We start from the raw sequence: 23,495 nt of genomic DNA on the forward strand, positions 1-23,495 counted from the left end.
AAGTAGGGACTTGAACAGATATTTATACTTCAATGTTCATAGCAGCATTATTTACAATAGCCAAACGGTGGAGCAACCCAAGTGTCTTTATCAATAGATGAATGGATAAACAAAATGTGGAATAAAATTCTATGGAACATTATTCAGCCATAAAGGAATGAAATTCTGATACATCCTGCATAATGGATGAACCTTGAAAATATGCTTGGTGAAGTAAGTCAGACACAAAAGGACAAATATTATGATTCCACTTGAAATATCTAAAATAAGCAAATTCATAGAAAGTAGATTAGAGATTACCAGGGAAAGGGGGATAGGGAAGGGATAGTTATTGTTTAATAAAGTTAGGGTGATGGAAAAGTTTTAGTAATGGGTGTTGGTGATGGAGCACATTGTAATTAATGCCACTGAATTGTATACTTAAATATGGTTAAAATGTGTGTGTGTATATATATGTGTGTGTATATATATATATATATAAAACCCACTTCAACACAACCACATAAAACCAAACGAATGAGGAAAAACTGTTTATTTGTCCTTTGACAAACCTTCTTGGGGTCAGATCAGGTGTGGAATAAAGCATGCAAAGGGCAATGACAGTAAACTGGAAAATATGACCACCCTATTTATAGGCCATGCTAAGGAATCTGGGTTATTATTTGTGTGATGATACAACTAGAAGGCTGTAAGGAGGGCAGTGGCATGATCTGGTTTTAAAAGATCATTCTAGTTATTTGGAGAATGAATTATAAGGGAGCAAAGGTAGAAAAAGGGAGCTAAGAGTAACTTACATGTATGGAGAATGTGGTGTATTTACTGAAGGTCTTTTGGGACAAAGTCACTGGTGTTTCACCCTTTCATTCCCTCTAAAACTTACTGGTGTAAAAATGTCAGGAATAATCCTTGAAGGGATGGATGACTGGGTTGAGTAGAAGTCAAAAAAGAACTCAATACACGAGGCATTTAATACATGAATGGAAAAACAACAGAATGTCAGAACTACCTAAGGAAGGACATGGAGGTGTGAATGAGTGTGGTAGTGGGTGTGAAGTATTTTATATATACATAAATGAGAATGGAGAATGGTAAATGGTAAAAAAACAAAACAAAAACCTGAAAAGGGATAGGGACCCTGTCCTGGCGAGGTTGTGTGATACACAAAGGGCTTAGGTCAATTGGAAACTATTGAGGGATTTTAAATAGGATAGTGAGATACTGTCATATGAATCATCCTGACATCACTGTAGGATGAATTTTAGAGAGCCAAGACTGCAGAAGAAAGGAAGTAGAAAGGAGCAGCATAAGAAAACAGCAGCTAATTCTCATTGGGGAAAGAGAGCAACATACATCCTAAGGCTTTAACTTTTTATTTAATCCACATAGTTAAGCAGGTATTTCAATTTTCCTGAGTATGAAATGAGACTGTATGAAACCTGCTCCAGGTTACAACAGGTAATGAGTGGCCAGCCAGGATTTACAGCTGATTTTTGTGTTACAGGAAGGACAAAAGAAATAAGGAGTCTGTGATATCATATGTACATTCAGAATTTTTATTTCAAAACAAAGAACCACAATAACATTAGTAATAAAAAATTCACCTGTAAATATTTACAACCTGGTCACTGAGAAATGGAAAAACCTCCATACCAAATTACTGCCAACCCATTGTTTTTGAGGGCCAGTAGTTGAGGTGCAATTAGAGTAGAAGGAAGGCACCTCTTCCAACAAAGCCCTACTCCAGAGATGTGTGGGTTTTCTCCAAAGACTCAATGACTAGAAGGAATGATGAGAACTGCAAAGTAAAATACTGTCACAGGCAGGAGAGTTTGGCTGAAGGGTCCGAACAGTTAAGCACCAAGGAGGGAAAGGGAGATAAAGCAATATATGATAAAAGGCAAGAAGAGGTGTCATCAGGGTTCCATCTCCATTTATTAAAAAATGCTGAGAAACTAGACAATTGTGGAGGTGTTCAGGACCTTGTGGCAAGAGTAAATCCCTGCATCTCATCTAAACCTCTGAAACTCCCCAGGGTAGAAGCGAGTCTTCAGTTTGTTTCCACCCCCTTACAAGAACGCCTCCTTCTCCTCACCACTGTCCTTCGGGGGCCCCAGCCGGGTGGAGGCCCTCATGTCCCACTTTCTTTCCCACTCCCATTGTCTGAGCCCAAAGTGAGGCTGAGCCCTCCATCCTCAACCACAAGATTTAGGAAGTTCTTCCCTATTCTCCAAACAAGGTCAGATGAGACTGAATTCTACAGTTCAGGAGAAAACCTAAGATGCAAATTCTACCCAGCAGAGACAGTTATTTATATACACAGGGATGAGATTTAAATACATCCTATCCAAAAGGGAGTGGTAGAAACACAGAGGAAACAAATTACCAATAAACTACTTCCACCCAGAGGAAAGTGACAGTGCACATACATTCATACTCTCTCAAGTGTGGGCTACACTGCACGTATACTCATAGTATCTCAAATGTGGTCTACTGGAAAGATTCAAGTCCCCTAAGGTGATAAGACAGACATAAACAAGCATGCCATGAACCTAAAACAACAAACTTCAACGAGTTAATAATCATTCAGAAAAAATCTTCTCCCAGAGTTGAGTTTACAAATTTCACGTTAGCTATGAATATATTCTCCTCTGAGTTCCTTTAAAAAGGCTATAGGTTAAAACAAAACAAAAACCAACACCTAAAATTTCTTAAAAAACAAAACAGAGAAATACTGAACATCAGTCCACTATAAAGGGAAGTAGCTATTTGTTCCAGTGAGGGGAGAGAGGATTGCTGGAAATTATCTTCCCTTCTCAACTCCACGCAAAATTAGAATCCATTAACCGCCATTAACTAGAATGCTCATCATAGTAACAGTCCTAGATTTCAAGTAATACTACATATAAACTATAATCTTAGAGAAAAATGTTCCAAAGGATACCAGTAGCTTTTTAATACAGGCACATGACTTTTCTGAGAAATTAAGCTCGAGAATTTCCATCTGAAGGACAGAAATTGTTAAGAGGCAATGTGCAAACTTTAGGCACCACTTAACATTCCCTTCAATAACACTTTACACTATTTCTCCCCTAAATTCTTCCCTTCTTATTGCCAACCCTATAGCCTCTCTTTAAACACCTCCCTCTACCTCAATTTCCTTATGTTTTCCATTATTTTGGTAAAATTACACTTAAAAAAATAAATATTTATGCAATAAAACCAGAAGATAAAATAAATAAACTCAAGTTAATTTGCTCTGCAGAGCAGTATGGAAGCAAGGAAGGTGATCTCTTATTTAATCCTCCTCTGCCCTCCACACTCAAGTATATCTGCTTCCTGGTAAGTCTGAGGTTGGGGAACTACACCCTCATTCTTATTCCCCTATATGCCCTTGTTAGGCAACATTAGAATCTAAGGGAGAAAGAACTGGCAAAGTTGTCCTATGCCAAGAGGCCAGTCCCCCCTGAAATGAAGGTAGGTTTACCTGGTCTCTCCTAAACAGAAGAGAACGTTCAAGGAATGAAATGCTTAAAAAGCCATTGAAGATACGACTAACCCCAGCATTGGGTTCATCTGCATGCTCTTAGAGTGTGTGGGATGAGAAAGGAATCAAGTAGCAGCATTCGGAAACAGTCCTGGGTTACATCCTGATGAGGTCTCTCCCTCCTGCAGGGAGAGGTTGCTTTTCCATGTTGGGAGGGAGGTGGCAAGGAGGCATGACTTAGACATTCGTGGTGGTCTCCTTCACAGGCTGGATGCTGTTCATCTCCACGACAGGCCCTTTCCCGGCTCTGTTGGTCTCCTGCACCTGCCCTTCAAAGGCCCGTGTAATATCCTCAAAAGTCCTGCCACGGGTCTCAGGGACTTTGAAGAAGGTGAAGACCAAGAAGATAATGAGGAAGGCAGTGAAGATGATAAAAACGTAGGCTCCTAAATAGTTCTAGTTAAAAGAGACAATGGAGGAGGTCAATATCAAAATCTGGTCGTTGGCAAACTTCCATTTCTAAGTAAATTCCCATATTTAATAGAAACAATAAGGTTTCTTTGGAGATTCATTCATAATTCTGCTAACTTACTGTATTTCTCTGCAATTTGTTTTTTCTGGTATCATTCTTTTTAACTATTTGTTAAAGTTAGCTGCTTCCAAATACCTGAGTATTTTTTGGAATTTGATTACATTTTTAAAACCCAGGCTTCTGAAAAATTCATGGAAACGAGGAAATGCACTTTAAATGTTTATCGTGAGTTGATCTAACAAATAAACTCCAGGTAAATTTATAACAAGACTTAACTAGTTCATTAACATCCTACACACTCAGGGAGCCTCTAAGATCATGAAGCCATTGATGCTAACTCAAATTAGATTTATGCATTGGTTCGGAATCCTTTGAGATTTACCACTATCATTCCATTTCTAGGCAGAACTATGCCTAGATTATCTCAGGCTAGTGGGTTCCTTAAAGTAGCTTTGCCCTCCTCCTGCTTCAATCTTTTCTGCTATCATTTCTTGTTTTTCCACTGAAAATGAAAGAACCGATCTGCTCTGAAGCCCTTGATATCTGATGCTTCATGTCATCAGTAACAATTACTAAGGTATACGGTAAACGTGTTGGCTTAAGCGGGCTGATTTCCAGATAGGTTAGGAGACTTTTGTTTTACTTACTGCAGCTGAGGGGAAGAGCAGTCCCACCAAAAAGTTGGAGGTCCAGTTGGAACAACCAGCCACTGCCACTGCAGCTGGGCGGGGGCCCTGGCTGAAAAGTTCAGCCACAATAAACCAGGGGATGGGCCCCGGGCCAATTTCAAAGAAGGCCACAAAGACCATGATGGCCCCAATACAGACAAAGCTCATCCAAGAATATTCATTCTATACGGGAGGAAGGAACAGAAGAAAGTTAATTGTCTAGACTGCATAACCCAGGACCCAGCGTCCTGGAGATGAGTAATGACGGCTACCAGTTGCCTAGCTTCTAGAGTTTGTTTAATGGCAAGCTCTTTCTGTCCTGTGGGATTATGAAAAGAATCACTGGATTTGGATTCAAAAGCTCTGAGGTTTTGAATCCTGGTTGTGTGATCTCAAGTCTGTAAATCCACACCAAGACCACTGCATCATCTGTAAAATGGTAATAAGTACCTCAAGATTATTTTAATAAACTAGATAATGTCTATTGAACTGTTCTATAAGCATTATAAGAGTTTAACAGTCTATCTCTGAAGATTCAACTTTCTTAAAATTCTGGGTATCTTACATCTTGCGTCTCATAAATTTGACTACGGATAATCTTCAGCCTAAACTACCTACTGCATCATAGGGAGCCAATTGTTACCTCCCTCTTTTTCCCTCCTCCCTTTCCTTCCCTCAAAGAGTACTCACCTTTAGTAACATAGAAACAGTCATGAGGACGGAACAAACAGCCATCCCGCCAAGGCCTAGCATGTGTAGAGTCCTCCTTCCTGCCTTTTCCACCAGAAACAGCTGAAAGAAGAAGAATAATGTAACATCAAACTTCTGCTTTCCCTTTCATGAAGACACTGTACAAGTTACTTGAATCTGCCTTACTAATAACAGAAGACTTTGTAATAGTCACACCTGCTTTCCAGTTCCAAGTTCAAAGCATCTTAAACAATCTCTATGCCCCTCTCTTTCCCATCCATCATATATTTACTTGAAGAGTAAAGACTACTTGCACCCATCATTTAATATTTCTTTTCCCCAAAGAGGAATTAAACAATGAAAATTGGCAGGGAGATTGAAGGACCCACAACTGATCTTTGAATGTTTGCGGCAAGAACTCTTCTTTTCTACCCCTGAAATTATCAAAGCAATAAACTTACAGAAACCACAGTGAAGATAGTGTTGACCACACCAGCACCGATAGTGGCATAGATTGGCTCCTCAACACCTGCATCTTTGAAGATTCCTGTAGAGTAATAGAACACCTAATAGGAAAGAAAAGGAGATACAACTTAGAAACAGCAATTGTCCCTACCAGTTAAATAGAATCCCCCCAAAATAAACTCAAGAGTCCCAGGAGGCAAAGAGGAGCCCCTTCCAGGGCTACTTTGTTCAATCACAGTATCTTTTCTAGTAATCAGTTACCTTCTGTATCATTTCTCCGCTCTCTTAATCCTAGCTACTGATTCCCATTTTTTTCCCTTGCTAACTGTTCCATTTACGTCTAGCTTATATCCACCATTTAATTTGAAAAGAAGTTTTAAATTCTACTAAATGCTTTTCCAATGGACGCTTCCCCAAACCTTCAAAACATTGACAGGAATATTGATGTCCCAATTTGATAGAGAAGAAACTGGAGTAACCTTAGCCTGCTCATTTAACCAGAGGTAAAACTTGGGCTAGAATTCCTAGGCCCAGGCCATTTTTGCTAGTTTTAAGAAATATGAGCTACTATTTTTAAACTCATTTCTTGATAGACACAGTACTAAAAAGAAGGGCTGCTACAAACTACCAGTTAAAAGAGATGACAAAATATTGGACTTAGACCTCAAGGTAATAAGGGAACATTATCTAGATCACTGAGGTTTGTGTCAGGAATTTATTTTTTTGTCCAGACTATCTGCCTCTATAACAATATTTTTCAGTCTTTTTGATGAATACATGTATATATGTCTGCTGCTCTAGAAGAAAAGAGTGAGATAATTAAGACTATTCACAAACAATTCTGATATTTTATGGTAACATAAAGCTTCTGTTCTGGGAAGGACAGTTGAATTAGTTAAAACTAGCAATGAATAGTTATGCCAATTCTCTTCCTTACAAATAAGTCTACACAGCAAAAACCTAACATGCTTATATATACACACACCTAATGTGTATATCTACACACACACACACATATTATACACATATACGTGTATATATTTTATAGTCAGCAAACCTCTTACAGTAAAATTATCTTGCTGTCAAGTGCCATCAAGCTAAGTTAGGCTAATCCCTATAATCATCTCACCTAAAAATTTTCAAATTAGGAAATTTAAGACTAGGAACTATCAAAGCACCTGGGAGACTTTTTCAAACTATCTTTCCTGGTTCTGAAATATCAGCCCCCAACCCTCACAAGAATCACTGCTATTTCAAATACAAGTATCCTTCTGGTGTATTAGGCAGGAGAAAAGGCCAAGAACCAACTCACTATTTTTCAGCACCAAATTTTTACAAAATGCTTTGTTAACAAAATGATTAAATTCCATTAATCAAAGACCAACAGGAAACTTTCAAGAAGAAGAATAATGTAACATCAAACTTCTGCTTTCCCTTTTACCTGCAGGTAGACAGAAGGTATGGGAATAGCCTCTCTTCCACTTAAAAGCAAGAAGCTGATGTTTGCATTAAATACAAGGGCTACCTGCCAAATGCAAGCTATTTTGCCACCCACTTTAGATTATCATAGCCACTATTCTAACTGTAAAATCATAAGGTCCCAAGCTCAGTCAGCTCAGTCTGAAGTTGCCAATGTCCCCCCACACCTCTTGAAATGATTTCCTATTCGTTCCCCATGGCCTTACACTGATTTTAGACTGTAATGTCCTGGGGAAAAAAACGAGGTGCATAAATTCCAGGATATTCTATGATTGTATGGTTTACATTATCGTTGGTGACATCTTAAGGTAAATCAGAGTGTAAAAGAGGATTAGAAATTAAAAAATGAGTTGTCAAATAATTAAAAGTAGATACATTTGTATTGTATATATACTGAAAAAGTCTGGAACAGGACAAATGTTAACCTTACGTTCCAAGACTATGAGTAACTTAAATTTTTCATTTGATTTATTTTCTCATTTTCTACCACATACAAGACATGTCCTATAGGTATACTTTTTAAAAATAAAAACAAAATGAAACCAAAACCTGGATAATCAGTATTTTCTGAGTGGCTGCATGTGGCAGGCATCGTGAGGGACTTATACATGTTGAGTAGGAGTGTGACAACCAAAATCTAGATTCCAGTTGGATATTTTAAGTGAGATATCTTAAAACAACTTTGACACAAAAGCAGATACTCACAGCATTGATTCCAGAGAGCTGCTGAGAGAGTTGGAGCATGATGGAAATGATGATGGGTTGTCGGTAGTTGGGTGCTCTAAAGAGCTCCAGCACAGTGACTTTCTTTTCTTGTGCCATCCTAACACTCTCATCTTTCATCTCCTGGATGTCCTGGTTCACATCCTGAATGCCCCACAACCGCTGGAGGACTGATGAGAACAGCAAAGAAGGATAAAGGTAATGTGCTGCCCCAAATTAATTTTTCCTGTTAAGATTGCTGGAAAGAGGCCACACAAGATGAGACAAGATAGCATCCTGGATATGAACACAGATTTGACTAATCAATCAGCTTCCATGCCTTACCTGCCTTCTCCATTTTCTCTTTCTTAAAAAGGGTGGCCAATGAGGTACAGGTCAGGTGGTCCCCAAATAGTCATGGTACTTGGTTGGTAAAGATCCCTACCTCCACTTATTTTAAATTTTTTATTAGAAGCTATAATAGGTTTAAAGAAAAACTGTGCAGAAAGTAGAGTTCCCATTACCACCCCCCATTAACAACTTGCCTTAGTGTGGTACATTCATTACAATTGATGAAAGAATAGTATTATAATCATACAATTAACTAAAGTACATGGTTTATATCAGGGTTCACTGCTTGTGTTATCCAGTCCTATGGTGGGGTGTTTTGTTTTCTTTTTTTCAAATTTTTATTCTAGTAAATACATGCAACCTAAAATTAACTGGCCTCCACACCTCATTCTTTAGGGATTGAAGGTTTCTGGTTCAAGAGTTATCAGAAAACTCTTCTCTTAGGTTTTGCAGGTCAGGGAAAGGGGATGATAAAAAAATTACCTAATACCCTTAGTCCTTAAAGCAAACCACAACCCAAAATTCCTGCTTCGTGAAGGCAACTCACCCTGCTTGGCATTCTCCTCTTCCTTTCTGTTAATGAGCAAAAATCTAGGACTCTCAGGGCAAAATGGAAGGGCTATACTCTGCAGGACAGCTGGAATGATGGTGAAACCTAACAGCACAGGCCACAGCTCTTCAGACCCCAAGATGGCTTCCAGACCAAAGATCTAGAAACCAGAAAAGATAATGCTATAAAAACCCCATACTTTACATGCCACAAGTTCATTTAAAAAAAAGATAATCTATCCTTTTAACCACAGGAAGATAAACCAATTTCTTTTCCTTTCTCTACCTTGCCTGTTTCTTAGCTGCTGTCTGTGAGCTACAGTAATAAGACCTCAAACTTACATAAACTTGAATATGTCCTAGACATTCTTCTGAGTGCTTTACCTATGCTAACTGACTTAATGAGCCATGAAACCCACACCCGTTAAGTATGAGCAATCACAGAGTACCTGGGCCACCAGAATCCCGATGACAATGCCCAGCTGATTGAGGGTGCCAAAGGCGCCCCGTAGGGCAGTAGGAGAGATCTCTCCAATGTACATGGGCACAAAGCCGGTGCAGAGCCCACAGAAGAGGCCAATAACCAAGCGGCCTATGATCAGCATTTCAACTGACTCAGCTATTTTACAGAACCCCATAAGGCAGCCACCACCAATAGCCAATAGGTTGACAATAAGCATCGAATTGCGCCTGTAAAGGTAAACAAAGACAGGTGAGGTTAACAAAAATATGCCCACATCTCTCCCATTCTTAAAGCTGTTATCTTTTCCTCTTTTGGTATAACCCGTTTTCCACTTCCTATGAGCAGAACATTTCTAGTTGGAATAATTCATATCAATGGTTCTTACACCTGTATACGCATAAAACTCACCTAGAACAGTTTAAGGTTCTCTAAATCCCAGCTGTAAACTAGGACAGTTAGTTTTTAGCAAGAGCACAAGCCCATTTATTCTGAAAGTAGTCCACAAACTAGAAGCATTGACCAGAAATCTGTTAGAAATCTAAATTCTCCCATCTCACCCCATATCTCAAGAGCAGTCAGCTTCTCCACTGTCCTTCTCCAGACTGTGGTTTTGCTATTAACAATTAGTTACCTCATTTTCACCACCCTCTTTCACCCCCTTTCCTGTGTTCCCCTCCTCTACTAGGTTCTTTTGCTAATCAAATAGGAGGAAAGTCATATAGGTTGTGGGAGGCCCCAGTCAAAATTTTAATGACCTAAGCAGATGGAAGTTAGCCTCAAAAAACAAACCAAACATTGGCATATCTAATTAGCAAACTATGTTTCCTTCACCAGTCATTACTAAAAGTATTCTGCCCTGTGCAACATATTTTGAAAAAAATTTTATAGTTCAGTTATTTGCCCATAATCCATGTTTTCCACAAAGGATTATATTTCCTATGAATCCTCCAGTGCAAATAATGAAAATGCTTGCATGAAATCCCAGATTTTTTCAGAAAAGCAAACTTCTGACTTTGTAAATAAAGTATGGATCTAGGAAACTCCATAGCTGATCTTACTAAAGAATAGCTCTAAACTAGCCCCAGTTGGACTGCAGAGTGCCAATTGTTCACATGGCCCATCTCCAGAAAGGCTATGCAGAGCCCAAGCAAGAGCAGCCACATTCAGTGCCAGTCAGACTGGGTTCCCTTGATTAGAATGTGGGGTTATTCTCTCTGCTCTAATTCTCAATACCCATCCCCTCAATGGAACTAGTATAGTATACTTTATTGCCCAGTTTGTGGTCAGTACCTGCCAAAGCGGTTGACAAAGAGTCCAACAGAAAAGGAGCCAATCATACCACCAACGGAGAAGACAGCCACAGCCAAGGACCAGAGAGATGTGAGCAACACCTCAGAGGGACGATTTTCCATGTTCTCTTCCAAAGTATAATTGAGAAAGTCCTTTATGATCTGCCACATAAAACAGTAGGTTAGAGGACAGACTGTTATAGTTGGATGAGAAAGGGGACAAATGTGGGGAATCCCCCCCCCCCGCAAGAGACCAGCATTTCTATTACTTTATAGGTAGAGAATCAAAGGAATGACTAGATGGGGGTGAACAAAACATAAAATAATGGAGTTAATGTTTCTAGTTTTGAAAAGAGCAGTTTTTAATTTGTCCTGAAAAATCCCAATAGGTGGCAGCACTGATGTTCAGACTACCCCATCCTCCACTAAAAGCCAATCTCCATCCCACTCTCTAGCACCTCCCTCTTAATAACTATTCCTTAAGGGGTAATAAAAAGGTGTATCACCATAGTGATGGGAACAGTCTACAGTTTAGGGAACAAATGAATTTTTGCTTTGGTTAAGTGATTTAACAAAACTTCCCCAGAAATATATTCTCCCTTTTCAATCTGAGCCAAGCTAGATACCATGTTTGCCTTAAATTCAGAATTCTTGAAACCCCACTTAAGATCAAGGACTAATTTCCCTACTCCCAGTTCTAACTCTAGCTGCTTGGCACTCACCGCCTCAGGAGCATTGATGACTCCAGTGTTGTAGCCAAACTGGAAAGAGCCGATGGTGGCAATGATGATGGCGAAGACCAGAGGGGCAGTAACCTGAGGGGAGAAAAGGGTCCTTAGAACTCTTGATGATTGTCTCTTATTAATTATGGAGATGTATTAGGGGAGCTTGGCCTATAAACAGCGAACGGTATGCAAAGGACAAAAACCTAACAAGATTCAGGTAATTAATGGGAACACAAAGGAACAGGTAAGAACTTATCTGGAGATGTATGGAAAAGCATGTGGAGTTAACTTTGGAAAAGTGACAAGAAAATTTTGGAAGTTAAGAGGAACTGGGTTGGTCAGTTTGAAAGCATGTGAGTAGTTGCCCCCAGATAAAGGAAAGTACAGAAATGCACTCTGTAATAAAAAGAACTGGGAGGGCAGAGGAAAGAGAGCCTTAGGAATCCTAAGAACTGATCACTTAGGAAATAGCTACTAAGATCCAGTGTAGTCTCAACTGTACCCCAGATCTAGAGAAGCCTGAAGTACTGGTTGGTGAAGATGTGAGGTTGCTTTTTGGTTCTCTTATTTCTTTGAACTATGTAACTGCCTATAATTGTATCTACCCATTTGAAACTCTTCCTCTAAGTATATTGAGTGCACTGCTCTCCCCCACCCAGCAGGGGGAGATCACATGCTCACTCCCAACCCAACACACAGGAGACGTTCTTGGGGGTGGGGGTGGGGGTGTCTACGAGTCATCTCACCTTGCCAGGAATAATTCAAGGGGCTGTTGTTCTGGATTTCTACCTCAAGGCAGCTCAATTTTTCTGCCTGAGGCCATCCCTTTTGCCCCATAACCCTTCCAACCTTTCCTTATCCCAACCTCTCTCTCGGGTTGGTCAGGCAGAGTGGCAGTCTGGGAACTTCAGCTCAGCAAGCTGACCTTGCCTGGGGCCTCCTGGCTCTCTCGCTCCTAACCAACCATAAGTACCCGAGGCCCTTGCCAATGCACAGCTCTAATCCTTTTCCCCTTAAACAGAAACCTCTTCTCTCCTCACCCCCTCAACATCACTCACTATCCTCTAGGTAGTTTTCCTTTCCCTCCCATTTTTTTCATCTCTTGTTTTCTATCTTAGTGAAAATGCCTTTCTCCCCACAAACACTGTATATACACTACACAATTACAAATATATCAACAAATCCTGCATTCACAATAAACCACAACAGGAAGGACAGATGGAATTCTTTCTCCTTAGTATCTAGGGAACCGCATAGGTTATAGAACAGATGACTCACCTGTGCCCCCAAATAAATTCCAAGTCCCTTCAAGGTTTAATCCTTCTAAAGAAATCCTCATGCAGGTTCTGAGAGCCATTCGTAAGCAACACTGGATCCAAGCGGCCCCGATCCTCTCTACTCTCAAACATCTCATCCTCCATAGTGTACAATTATGTAAAATAAACCCAAAAAGGAAACACAGCTTCTCCAGATAATTTTCCCGTACGGTGGGAGGGTGAAACAGAACTGGGATAAATCCTTTAGAGGATAAAACATTCAAAGAGAACTGGTGAAACTGCAGCATTGCAGGCTGGCGAGAAAAAGGCCTAAGCGATGGCTAAGGTGACTTAGAAGACAATAGACTATGGCAATCACAGTGAAGGCTAGCCTCTTCAAGTGTCCCCCAAACAGGCAAAAATAACTAGCAATTCCATCACTCTTACCTTTTCTGTCCCCATGGTCCTAATTTATTCCTTTAGAATCCTCAATAAAGATCTAGGAGTAGAATTCCAGAGATAGCCCTTCCAAGGAAATAAAACCTTCAAAAGGTCCTTCTCCACAGCAAGTTTTCTTCTGGTCCTCAGTAACGTTCTACAACGCCACTCCTCATCTTTAGCAGCATCACTACCAGGGATCTGGCCACTCATTTATTTATAAAATCTGCAAGGGGTGGAGCCAATTCCCCCCAACCCCACCCTACTCTCCACCCAAAATAATCTTGTGACCTCTCGGAATTCTATGACCTCAAAATGTGGCTACTCCCCTCAGTACCTCCCCCTCTGCCCCTTGCAGGCAATAACTCCCTACCTCCCTCCTTTTAAAACCACTTCCTGCCCCGCCTCTGTTTTTTTAAAGCTCATCTTTACTCCTTCCCCCTTCTAATAGTGAAATAGCAGCTACAGCTTCTTGGTTTCACAGACAAAATGCTACAAAAAGCCTGGAGGGAGGGCAAATACTTTTTTTTTTTTTTTTTGGCTCTTGCTTCTGCTTAGTATTGAATCAATTTACTGAGAGATGAGAATAATTGCTATTTATATATGCAAAGTCGAGTGGGTGCTACTCTCAGGGAGGTAAGGTTGTTTGAAGGAGTGTAAAGAAAGAATGAATAATCCCAGGAGTTTATCAGCTGCTTTTGATTGTAGGCTGGGTCTACAATCTTGAAGGGGGAGGGAAGGGGGAGTCAGAGAGAAGAGAAAGGGAGAATTTGACCTAGTTTTGGCTCCACTGGTCCTTTAGAATCCTCAGTAAAGATCTAGGAGTAGAATTCCTTTCACCTGGGGGGAAAGAAACCTGAATTCCTGGGAGCCAGACCAACTCTTCTGGGCCCTGGGAAAGAGAGGAATCAACTGCCTATGGTATACAATCCAAAATCCTTAATGTAGAATTCACCGTACCACCCATATGCAACGTCTTGCTTTGTTTTGTTTTGTTTTGTATTTCATCTCAGGGTTTTAGCATCTAGAGATGCAACAATTATCAAATTCAATTAAACAGGTATTTGCTGAGCACAGATTATCAGGTACTCTCCAAGAAATTGGGGATTCATCAGTGAATAAGACAAAAACATCCTGGCTCTCACAGTTTACAGGGCTTCCCTTTCTCAAAAACTTAGAAAGGGACAGCAATGCTAACTGATTCTTGCACAACTGGAGAGGATTATCAACAGCCTATTAGTAAAGGACTTTGGATTTCTTGAAAGAAAGGTGTAAAATAAACGTCTGATTACTAGGCTATATTGAAAAATTGAGAGGAGTAGGAATAAAGATAGGAACGAGGAGAACAAAGGAAGATGGATAATGAGGGGAGAGAGGGAGAGGTGGTTCCTGCTTGACAGTGAACAAAGCAAAACAGGATTTAGTTTGTGGTTAAAGGAGTTGGGTAAGTAAGAGATAGCATCAAGGCTTTGCCCCAGGGGAGATATCAATGGTCAAATTCCTAATGCCCATTAAATTTGCAGGTTAGCAACCCCTGCAGTACTTAGAGGTGAAAGAAGCAGGATAAATACATAAAATTTTTCTAGATGGTGAGCTAGAGGAAGGGCATCTTCCTTTAAGGTTTTGGTTGAGGGCCTGGAATTCAAACCCATGCTACCGGACCTGAAACAAACCAAATTATGTTGGAAATTTCTTTAAATGAGGAGATTTTCTAAATCTGGTCATTAGCTGAGAGAATTGAGGACGAGTGAAACGTGACATCCAAGGGAACCTTCCCTGAAGTCACACCTCCCTTCCCCCATCTCACTCTGGTCTTCTAAGAAACACTGAACTCCGTGGTGGCTCCTTTAGTTACCACAGCAACCGAGTTTAACAGCCAAAGAAAAGAGGATGTTCATACAACAGTGCTGTCCATTAGCAATATAATGCAAGTCACGTATGTAATATTACATTTTCTAGTAGTCATATCAAAATTTTTAAAAGAAACAAGAGAAATTAAATTTACTAATGTATTTTATTTAACCCAATATACCCACAATATTACCATTTCAGCATGCAATCAATATAAAAATTATTAATAAAGTAATTTACATTCTTTTTTGTGCTGTCTTCAAAATTCATTGTGTATTTTCCACTTACAACACATCTCCATTTTAAACTCTGAATTTTCTACAGTTAATGTGAAATGTACTCCTACCAAACAACAAAATTCTGCTTAACAGAAAAACATTTTACATTGCTTCAGTTTCAAAATCTAAATCAATTACAATTAAGGAAATTAAGAATTTAGTGCCTCAATCGCACCAGCCACATGTAAATGTTTAACAGCCACATGAGGCAGTTGTCTGTACCTTGCAGCTTATGGAAGACCATGATGTCTTCTTTTCCTCTAGTCTTTTTTCTGTTCTTCATCTTTGACTTTTTTTTGACTGTCTCACAATGCAGTCCTTGGATCTAAATCACTTGGTCAGTCTTTCTCCCTCTCCCTAGACTAATTATTATTATTATTTTTTTAATGTTTTGCAAGAACAAATGGCACCAGTGAGAGTAAAAAGCAGGCTCTAAAGTAAGTCACAAACACAGGGTATGCTCCAGTAATTACTTGCCCAATATTTATTTAATGAATAAATGAAGTAATTGTGAAGGCCCATGATTATGCTTGTGCCAAAACCACTGATGTAAAAACCGCTATTAGAGAAAACAAAACTGAAGTCAACTTTTAGATGTTTGAAATCCGTATCAAGTTGAATTATTTTTTTCTTGATAAGAAAGAAAGGAGGGTGGAAGGGGTGAAGTGAGAGCCGAGATTCAAGTTCTGTTTTCTCTGGCTAAATTGAGAAAAAATACCTTTAAAAAAACTAAGCACATTGGTAGGGAGAGAAAGGGTTCCATATCCAGCATATACATATTTAAAATGTTACTATTGGAATTCAACTGAATGTCAAGAATCTACGAAGTGTGCTGAACATTTTGAGAAAGATGCTCCTTGAGCAAGTGGAACTTAATAAGATCCTGATGCTTAGAAACTAGTTCCATACTGGTCTTGTCCCCACAGCTAACAGAGCCCTCCAGGAAAATTCCACCTATGTTAGGTAATCCTCACCTCGGGCAACAGACAGTAGTTGCTCAGTTCTGCAATTTGTTAATGTGTTTGGGAGACTGGTTGGTTGATGGGGGTCTTTGGGTTACCCTAGAAGTGGGCCCCACTAGATTCCGAGGGCCACTCAGTCAGGTGTCACAGACCTGACGGTCAAGCATGAGGAAGTATGCCGGGATGGGCCAGCAAGGCTAAATGTCTTAGAGCATGCATCATGTGTCATTTGATTCCTTGTTAAATGTTCTCCTGTCTCTACTGGAAAGGAAAGAGGAAAAAATGTTTTCAAATTACAGCAGAAATAACTTTGGTTATATTCTAGGTAGGTAAATTTTGAAATGGAATGGTTTGGAGAGGAATGTAATGAAACTTCCACTAACAGTTTAATGTAGGTCTGCTTAGATCTGCTAAACAGTAAATCTCATTCCTAGCTTCATTACTAGGAGAATGTTTGCTAATGTGGTGACCAAGCAGGAAAACAAACAAAAAACTCAAATCTGGGAATACAGGCTTTAAGCATTTTGAAGTAAAGCTAGGCAAAAGTGTCTCTTTCACAGAATAATGTAAATGGCATTTTTGAGGCAAACAAAAAAATTTAGTGACTGCTCCAAAGACTACCAAAGTGTTAACTCTAGTCTTTGCTTGCATATACAATATTCCTCAAAAAGAACAACTTTTGTTACAACGTGCTTATTTTTCAATCTTCCTTTATCTGCCTAGGTTTAGGCAGAATTCATTTAGAATCTGAAAACACTGCAGAAAATAAGCCCTCAGGATGAAGAAAGAAAACAATATGAGAAATGATTTTCCTGCTTAAACTGGGTTTCAGCCACTTATCATGTTTTCTGGCCACACAATCAGGACAGAACCGGTATTGAAAGCAAAGCTAGTGAGTACATTAACCCTGTATTATGTGAGGATTTCTTTCACTCTAATCTATTGGCCTGTAGAGCTATCTTTAAATACATATATAGCACTACCGGAAGACACCAACCACAAACTCATCATGCTCGTATTTTGCACATTAAAATCATACCACATGATCTGAAACTGAGTCAAAATATTGAAATCAGGATTGTCCTGCAATATCTGACCACTGCATAATATGGTTTTCTCATATTTTTACATTTTTCTTTTTTCACATGTACTTTAAAAAAATTTCTAAAATGCTTGGCACATATAAAGGTTTAATAAATGTTGAATTAATTACAGCGCATAGTTAGAAACAGTCTGCAATTTAAAAAATATATATATAGTAAGTTGCAGTGGGACTTAAAATCTGCCAACAATAGGTCCTTTCATTTTATTGTAGTAATCTTTGTCACTCATAGGCATTGAAACATTGTCTGTAATTGTAAAAGTAGGTGTCTTAACGCTGAGTAAAAGTTCTCTTTAAATAATTTTTTTTTTAAAATCTTGCCTAATATTTATGGTATCTAACACTAGGATCTGTGGTGAGCTCTGACTCATAAAATGGGGCAGCAATGGTATGGCTCCAGCCACCTCACAAGAGCCAACTGCGCACATCTTCCCAACTCTGTGTTCAGTGATGTTGCATTGGTAGCCTGATGTCTATCACGGTGGTGGTGGTGGTATTATATATTTCTATATCATAGAAATCCGCCGTTCTAGTTTGCTAATGCTGCCAGAATGCAAAACACCAGAGATGGATTGGCTTTTATAAAGGGGGTTTATTTGGTTACACAGTTATAGTCTTAAGGCCATAAAGTGTCCAAGGTAACATTATCAGCAATCGGGTACCTTCACTGGAGGATGGCCAATGGTGTCCGGAAAACCTCTGTTAGCTGGGAAGGCAAGTGGCTGGTGTCTGCTCCAAAGTTCTGGTTTCAAAATGGCTTTCTCCCAGGACCTTCCTCTCTCAGCTTCTCCGGAGCAAGAGTCTTCTTTCAATGGCCATCTTCAAACTGTCTCTCATCTGCAGCTCCTATGCTTTCTTCCAAGTGTCCCTCTTGGCTATAGCAGCTTGCTCCTTCTGTCTGATCTTATATAGTGCGCCAGCAATTTAATTCAGACCCACCCAATGGGCAGGCCAACACTTCCATGGAAATTATCCAATCAGAGTCATCACCCACAGTTGGGTGGGGTGCATCTCCATGGAAACACTGAAAGAATTTCAATCTAATTAACACTGATGGGTCTGCCCACACAGGATTACATCAAAGATAATGGCATTTGGGGGACATAATACATTCAAACAGGTACATCAGCAAACACTACAAATTAGTGTTGTTATTACCATTATGTATTTATTGTTTTTGGAGCACTGGCTTACCAGTGCATTACTAATACTGTTATCCACTAAAAGAAAGGCTTTTTAGAGAAACAGCCAATTCCAAAATCTGAGGCTCAGAGAAGATGAGCCTGGAACATCTTACTGTGTAAGAAAGCAAGGAAGCTTTCAAAGATTAATGTGACAAGGTCTAAAGGACACAGGAAATAATCTAAGAGACTCCCACTGGCCAAAATACAGACAATTTGAACATCAGAAAGAAAACTGTCTGAGGCTGATTAACATATAAATCTGAGAAACCCGTAATGATACCCAAAGTTTTCTAAAAAAGGTAAATAGAATGTATTTCTTTTGAACCTTGCTATTCAGAGTTACCCATTTATTTTATTTCTGAACAATACAGAAACAAGAAAATACAAATGTACCAGTTAGAAGGCATTTTCTTATTCAAAGGGAATATTGGTAGAATGACTCCATTAAAGGCAGATAACTGAAATTCAACTGAATGTTGTGATGGTTTGAAGCCTTGTGTACCCCAGGAAAACATGTTCTTAAAGTTAATCCATTCCTGTGGGTTTGCAAACAGCACCTTTCGTAAACCGCACCCCATTGTAAACAGCACCTTTTGAGTTAAGGTGTGACCCACCTCATTCAGGATGGGTCTTAAGCCTATAACTGGAGTCCATTATAAACCAATGAATAGAGAGAATGAGAAAAAAACAAAAGCCACTGAATCAAGAAGCAGAAATCAGTGAAACCCAGAAGAGAAGGGAGAGACCAGTAGAAGCCGTCACATGCCTTGCCACATGGCAGAGGAGCCAAGTTGGTAGCAGTTTTCAGGAAGAAAGCATCACCTTGATGATGTCTCGTTTTGGACATTTTCTCAAACTCCAACTGTAAGCTAATAAATTCCCATTGTTTAAACCCAACCTATTTCATGGTTTCTGCTTTAAGCAGCCTAGGAAACTAAAACAGATGTAATTTTAAGTATTCTTAGAAGTTGTACAGTCCTATGAATATGAAAGAATGCCTCAAAAGGGCCAAAGGTTGATCTTTAAAGTTAGATTTATTAGAATCCCAACAAATTCAAGATCTTGAAGCTGTGGCTACTGTAAAATAAAAAGGGACCTGTGGCTGGCATGCTTTTTTTCCTTTTAATTTTTATTGTGGTAACATATATACAACATGACATCCTCTGTTTTAACCAGTTTAAGTGTACAATTCAGTGGTGTTAACTACATTCACAATGTTGTGCTACCATCACTATCATTCATTATTAACACTCTTCACCACCTCAAAGGAAACTTTGTCCCGTTTAAGCATTAACTCCCATTGCACACAACCCTCCCTACCCACTGCTCCCTATCCCTGGCAACCTGTAATCTTCCTTCTGTTGCTATGAATTTGCACATTCTAGTTTTTTCATATAAGTGAAAGCATACAATTTTGTCCTTTTGTGTCTGGCTTATTTCACTCAACATGATATCTTCAGGGTTCATTCATGTTGTTGCATGATTCAGAACTTCATTTCTTTTTATGACTGAACAATATTCCTTTGCATGTATATACCACATTTTGTTTATCCATCCATTCATCAACACTTGGATTGCTTCCACCTTTTGGCTACTACGAATAATGCTGCTATGAACATTGGTATACAGATATCTGTCCAAGTCTCTGCTTTCAATTCTTTTGGGTACATACCTAGAAGTGGGATTGCCCGGTCATATGGTAATTCTATGTTTAAGTAAAATTTTGCTGTTTAATACTTACTCACCACATCCCTAAACTTCATGGGCTATCTTTAAAAACATGCCCTTATTTAATACCTACCTCCTCTGAAATTTCATTTCATATTTGTAAGTCTGTTTGCCAATTCTATCTAACTATTTTTTTGAGGGAATGGGGATATGTTTTAACACTTGGTAGAGATTAAATTGATTGCACTATGCCACAGCATCATGTATATTATACTTACTATTAATAGTCAATAACAATGTGTCAAAATATGCTGTAAACAATATCTAGAAAGATAAACAGGTCATTATAGTTGACAGAGGAAGAGCTAAGGAAAAAGGAAGAACCAGGGCATTAAGAGGAGTGAGTGAGTGTCTACGTCACAATTAAAAAAACCCACTACAGGCCAATGACTGTTACTAAATATACAAATATAAAAATGTTTTTGCATGTGGGAAAGCAAATGAATGTCAACCATGTAGAAATTTGAAAAAGGGATGGTATTCAGGAAAAAATGTAATCAAAGCAAACTGGAGTCTATGGTCAACAGTAACATTGTAATATACCTCCATTAAATGTAACAAAGGCAATATGCCAATGCTAAATGTATATGAGAGGGGGATATAGGGGAGTAATATGGGATTCTTGGTAGTGGTGTTATTTGCTGTCCTTAGTAGTATATTGTATTGTATGACATGTTATTTTTCTTTTTATCATTTTTTCTTATTGCTAAAAAAAAACAAACAATTTTTCTTGTAGTCATCAGTATGTTCAAATGCTGATTGTGGTGATAAATGTACAACTTTATGATGATACCATGAACAACTGATTGTACACTGTGGATAAATGTATGGTATGTGAATATAACTCTATAAAATTGTAGGAAAATATATATATAGGGGTAAAAGTGTTGGAGAAAACATGGTGAGAGGGATGATGCCTCACTAATATGGACTAACTACAATGTGTAAACTCAGAATTGAATCTTAGAACATAGCCTAACGTGGACACAATAACTGTAATAGTCCCTAGATTGTAAGCTCTTACATCAGTTAACTCTATCCCTGAATTGTAAGGCCTATCTCTAAACTTTAAGATGCTGATCCCCTAGCGTATGTTGTCACAAACATTGGGACTGGTGGTTTGATGTGCTGAGCCCTCAAGCATGGGACTTGCCCTTATGAAGCTCATTACCTGTGCCGGTTTGAGTGTATTGTGTTCCCCAAATGCCATTATCTTTGTGGTCTTGTGTGGGGCAGAAGTTTTGGTGCTGGTTGGATTTGCTTGGAATGTGCCCCACCCAGCTGTGGGAGATGATTCTGATGAGATGTTCCCATGGAGGCGTGGCCCCGCCCATTCAGGGTGGGCCCTTATCGGTGGAGCTATATAAATGAGCTGACTCGGGGGGAAGAAAGAGAGTGCAGCTGGGAGTGATGTTTTGAAGAGAAGCAAGCTTGCTAGAGAGGAACGTCCTGGGAGAAAGCCGCTTTGAGGCCGGAGCTTTGGAGCAGACGCTGGCTGCCTTCCCAGTTAGCAGAGGTTTTCCGGACACCATTGGCCATCCTCAGGTGAAGGTGCCCAGTTGCTGATGTGTTGCCTTGGACGCTTTGTGGCCTTAAGACTGTAACTGTGTAGTGAAATAAACCCCCGTTTTATAAAAGCCTATCCATCTCTGGTGTTTTGCATTCTGCAGCATTAGCAGACTAGAATATTACCACAAAGGAAAGTCTAAAGTTGTATGTAATGGTGCCTAAGAGTCTCCCCCTGAGTACCTCTTTGTTGCTCAGATGTGGCCCTCTCTCTCTCTAACTGAGCCATCTCAACAGGTGAACTCGCTGCCCTCCCCCCTAAGTGGGACCCAACTCCCAGGGCTGTAAATCTCCCTGGCAACGCAGGATATGACTCCCGGGGATGAATGTGGACCCGGCATCGTGGGACTGAGAGCATCTTCTTGACCAAAAGGGGGATGCAAAATGAGACAAAATAGTTTCAGTGGCTGAGAGATTCCAAATGGAGTCGAGAGGTCACTCTGGTGGACATTCTTATGCATTATATAGATAACACCTCTTAGGCTTTAATGTATTGGAATAGCTAGAAGTAAATACCTGAAACTACCAAACTCCAACCCAGCAGTCTGGACTCCTGAAGACAAGTATATAATAATGTAGATTACAAGGGGTGACAGTGTGATTGTGAAGACCTTGTGGATCACACCCCCTTTATCTAGTGTATGGATGAGTAGAAAAATGGGGATAAAAACTAAAGGACAAATGGGGTGGGATGGGGGGATGATTTGGGTGTTTTTTTTTTCACTTTTATTTTTTATTCTTGTTCTGGTTCTTTCTGATGTAAGGAAAATGTTCAGAGATAGACTGTGGTGATGAACGCATAACTATGTTATCATACTGTGGACAGTGGATTGTGTATCATGGATGACTGTTTGGTGTGTGAATGTATTTCAATAAAACTGAATTTAATAAAAAAAAAAAAACAAAAACAACAACAACAAAAAAACCCACTACATTGTACAATAGCTGCCCACAGTTCATCTTCAAACCCACCCGAACCCTCATAGGCTAAACTAATTCTGAAAGATAAACAGCACAGAGAAAAATCTCTGCATTGCTTATCTTTATTGGCTTGTTTCTAGTGTTTGCTTAACTGGTCTTCTAACAGGACTAAAGAAGTGACACTCTGTAGAGTGCTTCAGCATAATTTCTCTGAGTGGAGCATTGAATGATTAAACAGAAGCTCCTTCTCTGAAACCTCCCCTTACTGATCAGAGCTGCTCATTACCTTGGACAGAGCTGGAACAAATATTCTCCTTACTCATTGTATATTAACACCTAGCAGAATGTTAAAAATATGAACAATCTAAGACTTGGCATTATTGCTTTGTTTATTTCCTCTTATTGTCAGTAAATTCAAGGAAAAATAAGTAGGAGAAAGAATTATTACAGTTTAGTGTAGTTGACTAAGCACAGGATTAGAAGTGAAAAGAGCAAAATCTGAGTCCCACCTCTGGAACATGAACAAGAGTTTAGACATGTGGGTATTATTTAACTTCTCCATATCTCAATTTCAGTGTTTCTATTAATCACTAAACCCATAATGACCACCTCATGAAATTATTGGGAGAATTAAATGAGACAATGCAAATGAAAAGATCTAATAAAGCCCTAAACAGATACTCATTCATTCATTCAATCAGTCATTTATTAATTTTTCATCACCTATTCACTGAATACCAACTGTATGCTGAGTACAGTTCTAGGTGCTGGCAATACAAAGTCCCAATCTTCAAAGAGCTTAAATTTTAATA

The 23,495-nt window shown here is 39.3% G+C and overlaps 1 protein-coding gene across 1 annotated transcript; it reads right to left on the reverse strand.

The window, feature by feature from the left end:
- Positions 1-1,354: 1,354 nt before the first annotated feature.
- SLC2A3 (solute carrier family 2 member 3) lies at positions 1,355-13,287 on the reverse strand. The gene is made up of 10 exons (XM_037846638.1): positions 13,101-13,287; positions 11,395-11,487; positions 10,674-10,834; positions 9,370-9,610; positions 8,919-9,081; positions 8,024-8,211; positions 5,836-5,940; positions 5,375-5,476; positions 4,664-4,867; positions 1,355-3,940 (listed from the first exon to the last, which is right to left on the reverse strand). The coding sequence occupies exons 1-10, from the start codon at positions 13,113-13,115 to the stop codon at positions 3,722-3,724; spliced, it is 1,491 nt and encodes a 496-aa protein (XP_037702566.1). The 5' UTR covers positions 13,116-13,287; the 3' UTR covers positions 1,355-3,721.
- Between the last annotated feature and the right edge of the window lie 10,208 nt (positions 13,288-23,495).

This window comes from Choloepus didactylus, chromosome 8, assembly GCF_015220235.1.
Source record: "Choloepus didactylus isolate mChoDid1 chromosome 8, mChoDid1.pri, whole genome shotgun sequence".
Classification (NCBI taxonomy): Eukaryota; Metazoa; Chordata; class Mammalia; order Pilosa; family Megalonychidae; genus Choloepus; species Choloepus didactylus.

What these genes read in the sequence shown, in the direction of transcription:
- SLC2A3 (XM_037846638.1), bottom strand. An exon ending in TCGGGATTCTGGTGGCCCAG is followed by an intron (nt 9,082 to 9,369) that starts GTACTCTGTGAT and finishes TCTGGTTTCTAG; the next exon opens with ATCTTTGGTCTGGAAGCCAT. An exon ending in CTGTTTCTATGTTACTAAAG is followed by an intron (nt 4,868 to 5,374) that starts GTGAGTACTCTT and finishes CCTCCCGTATAG; the next exon opens with AATGAATATTCTTGGATGAG.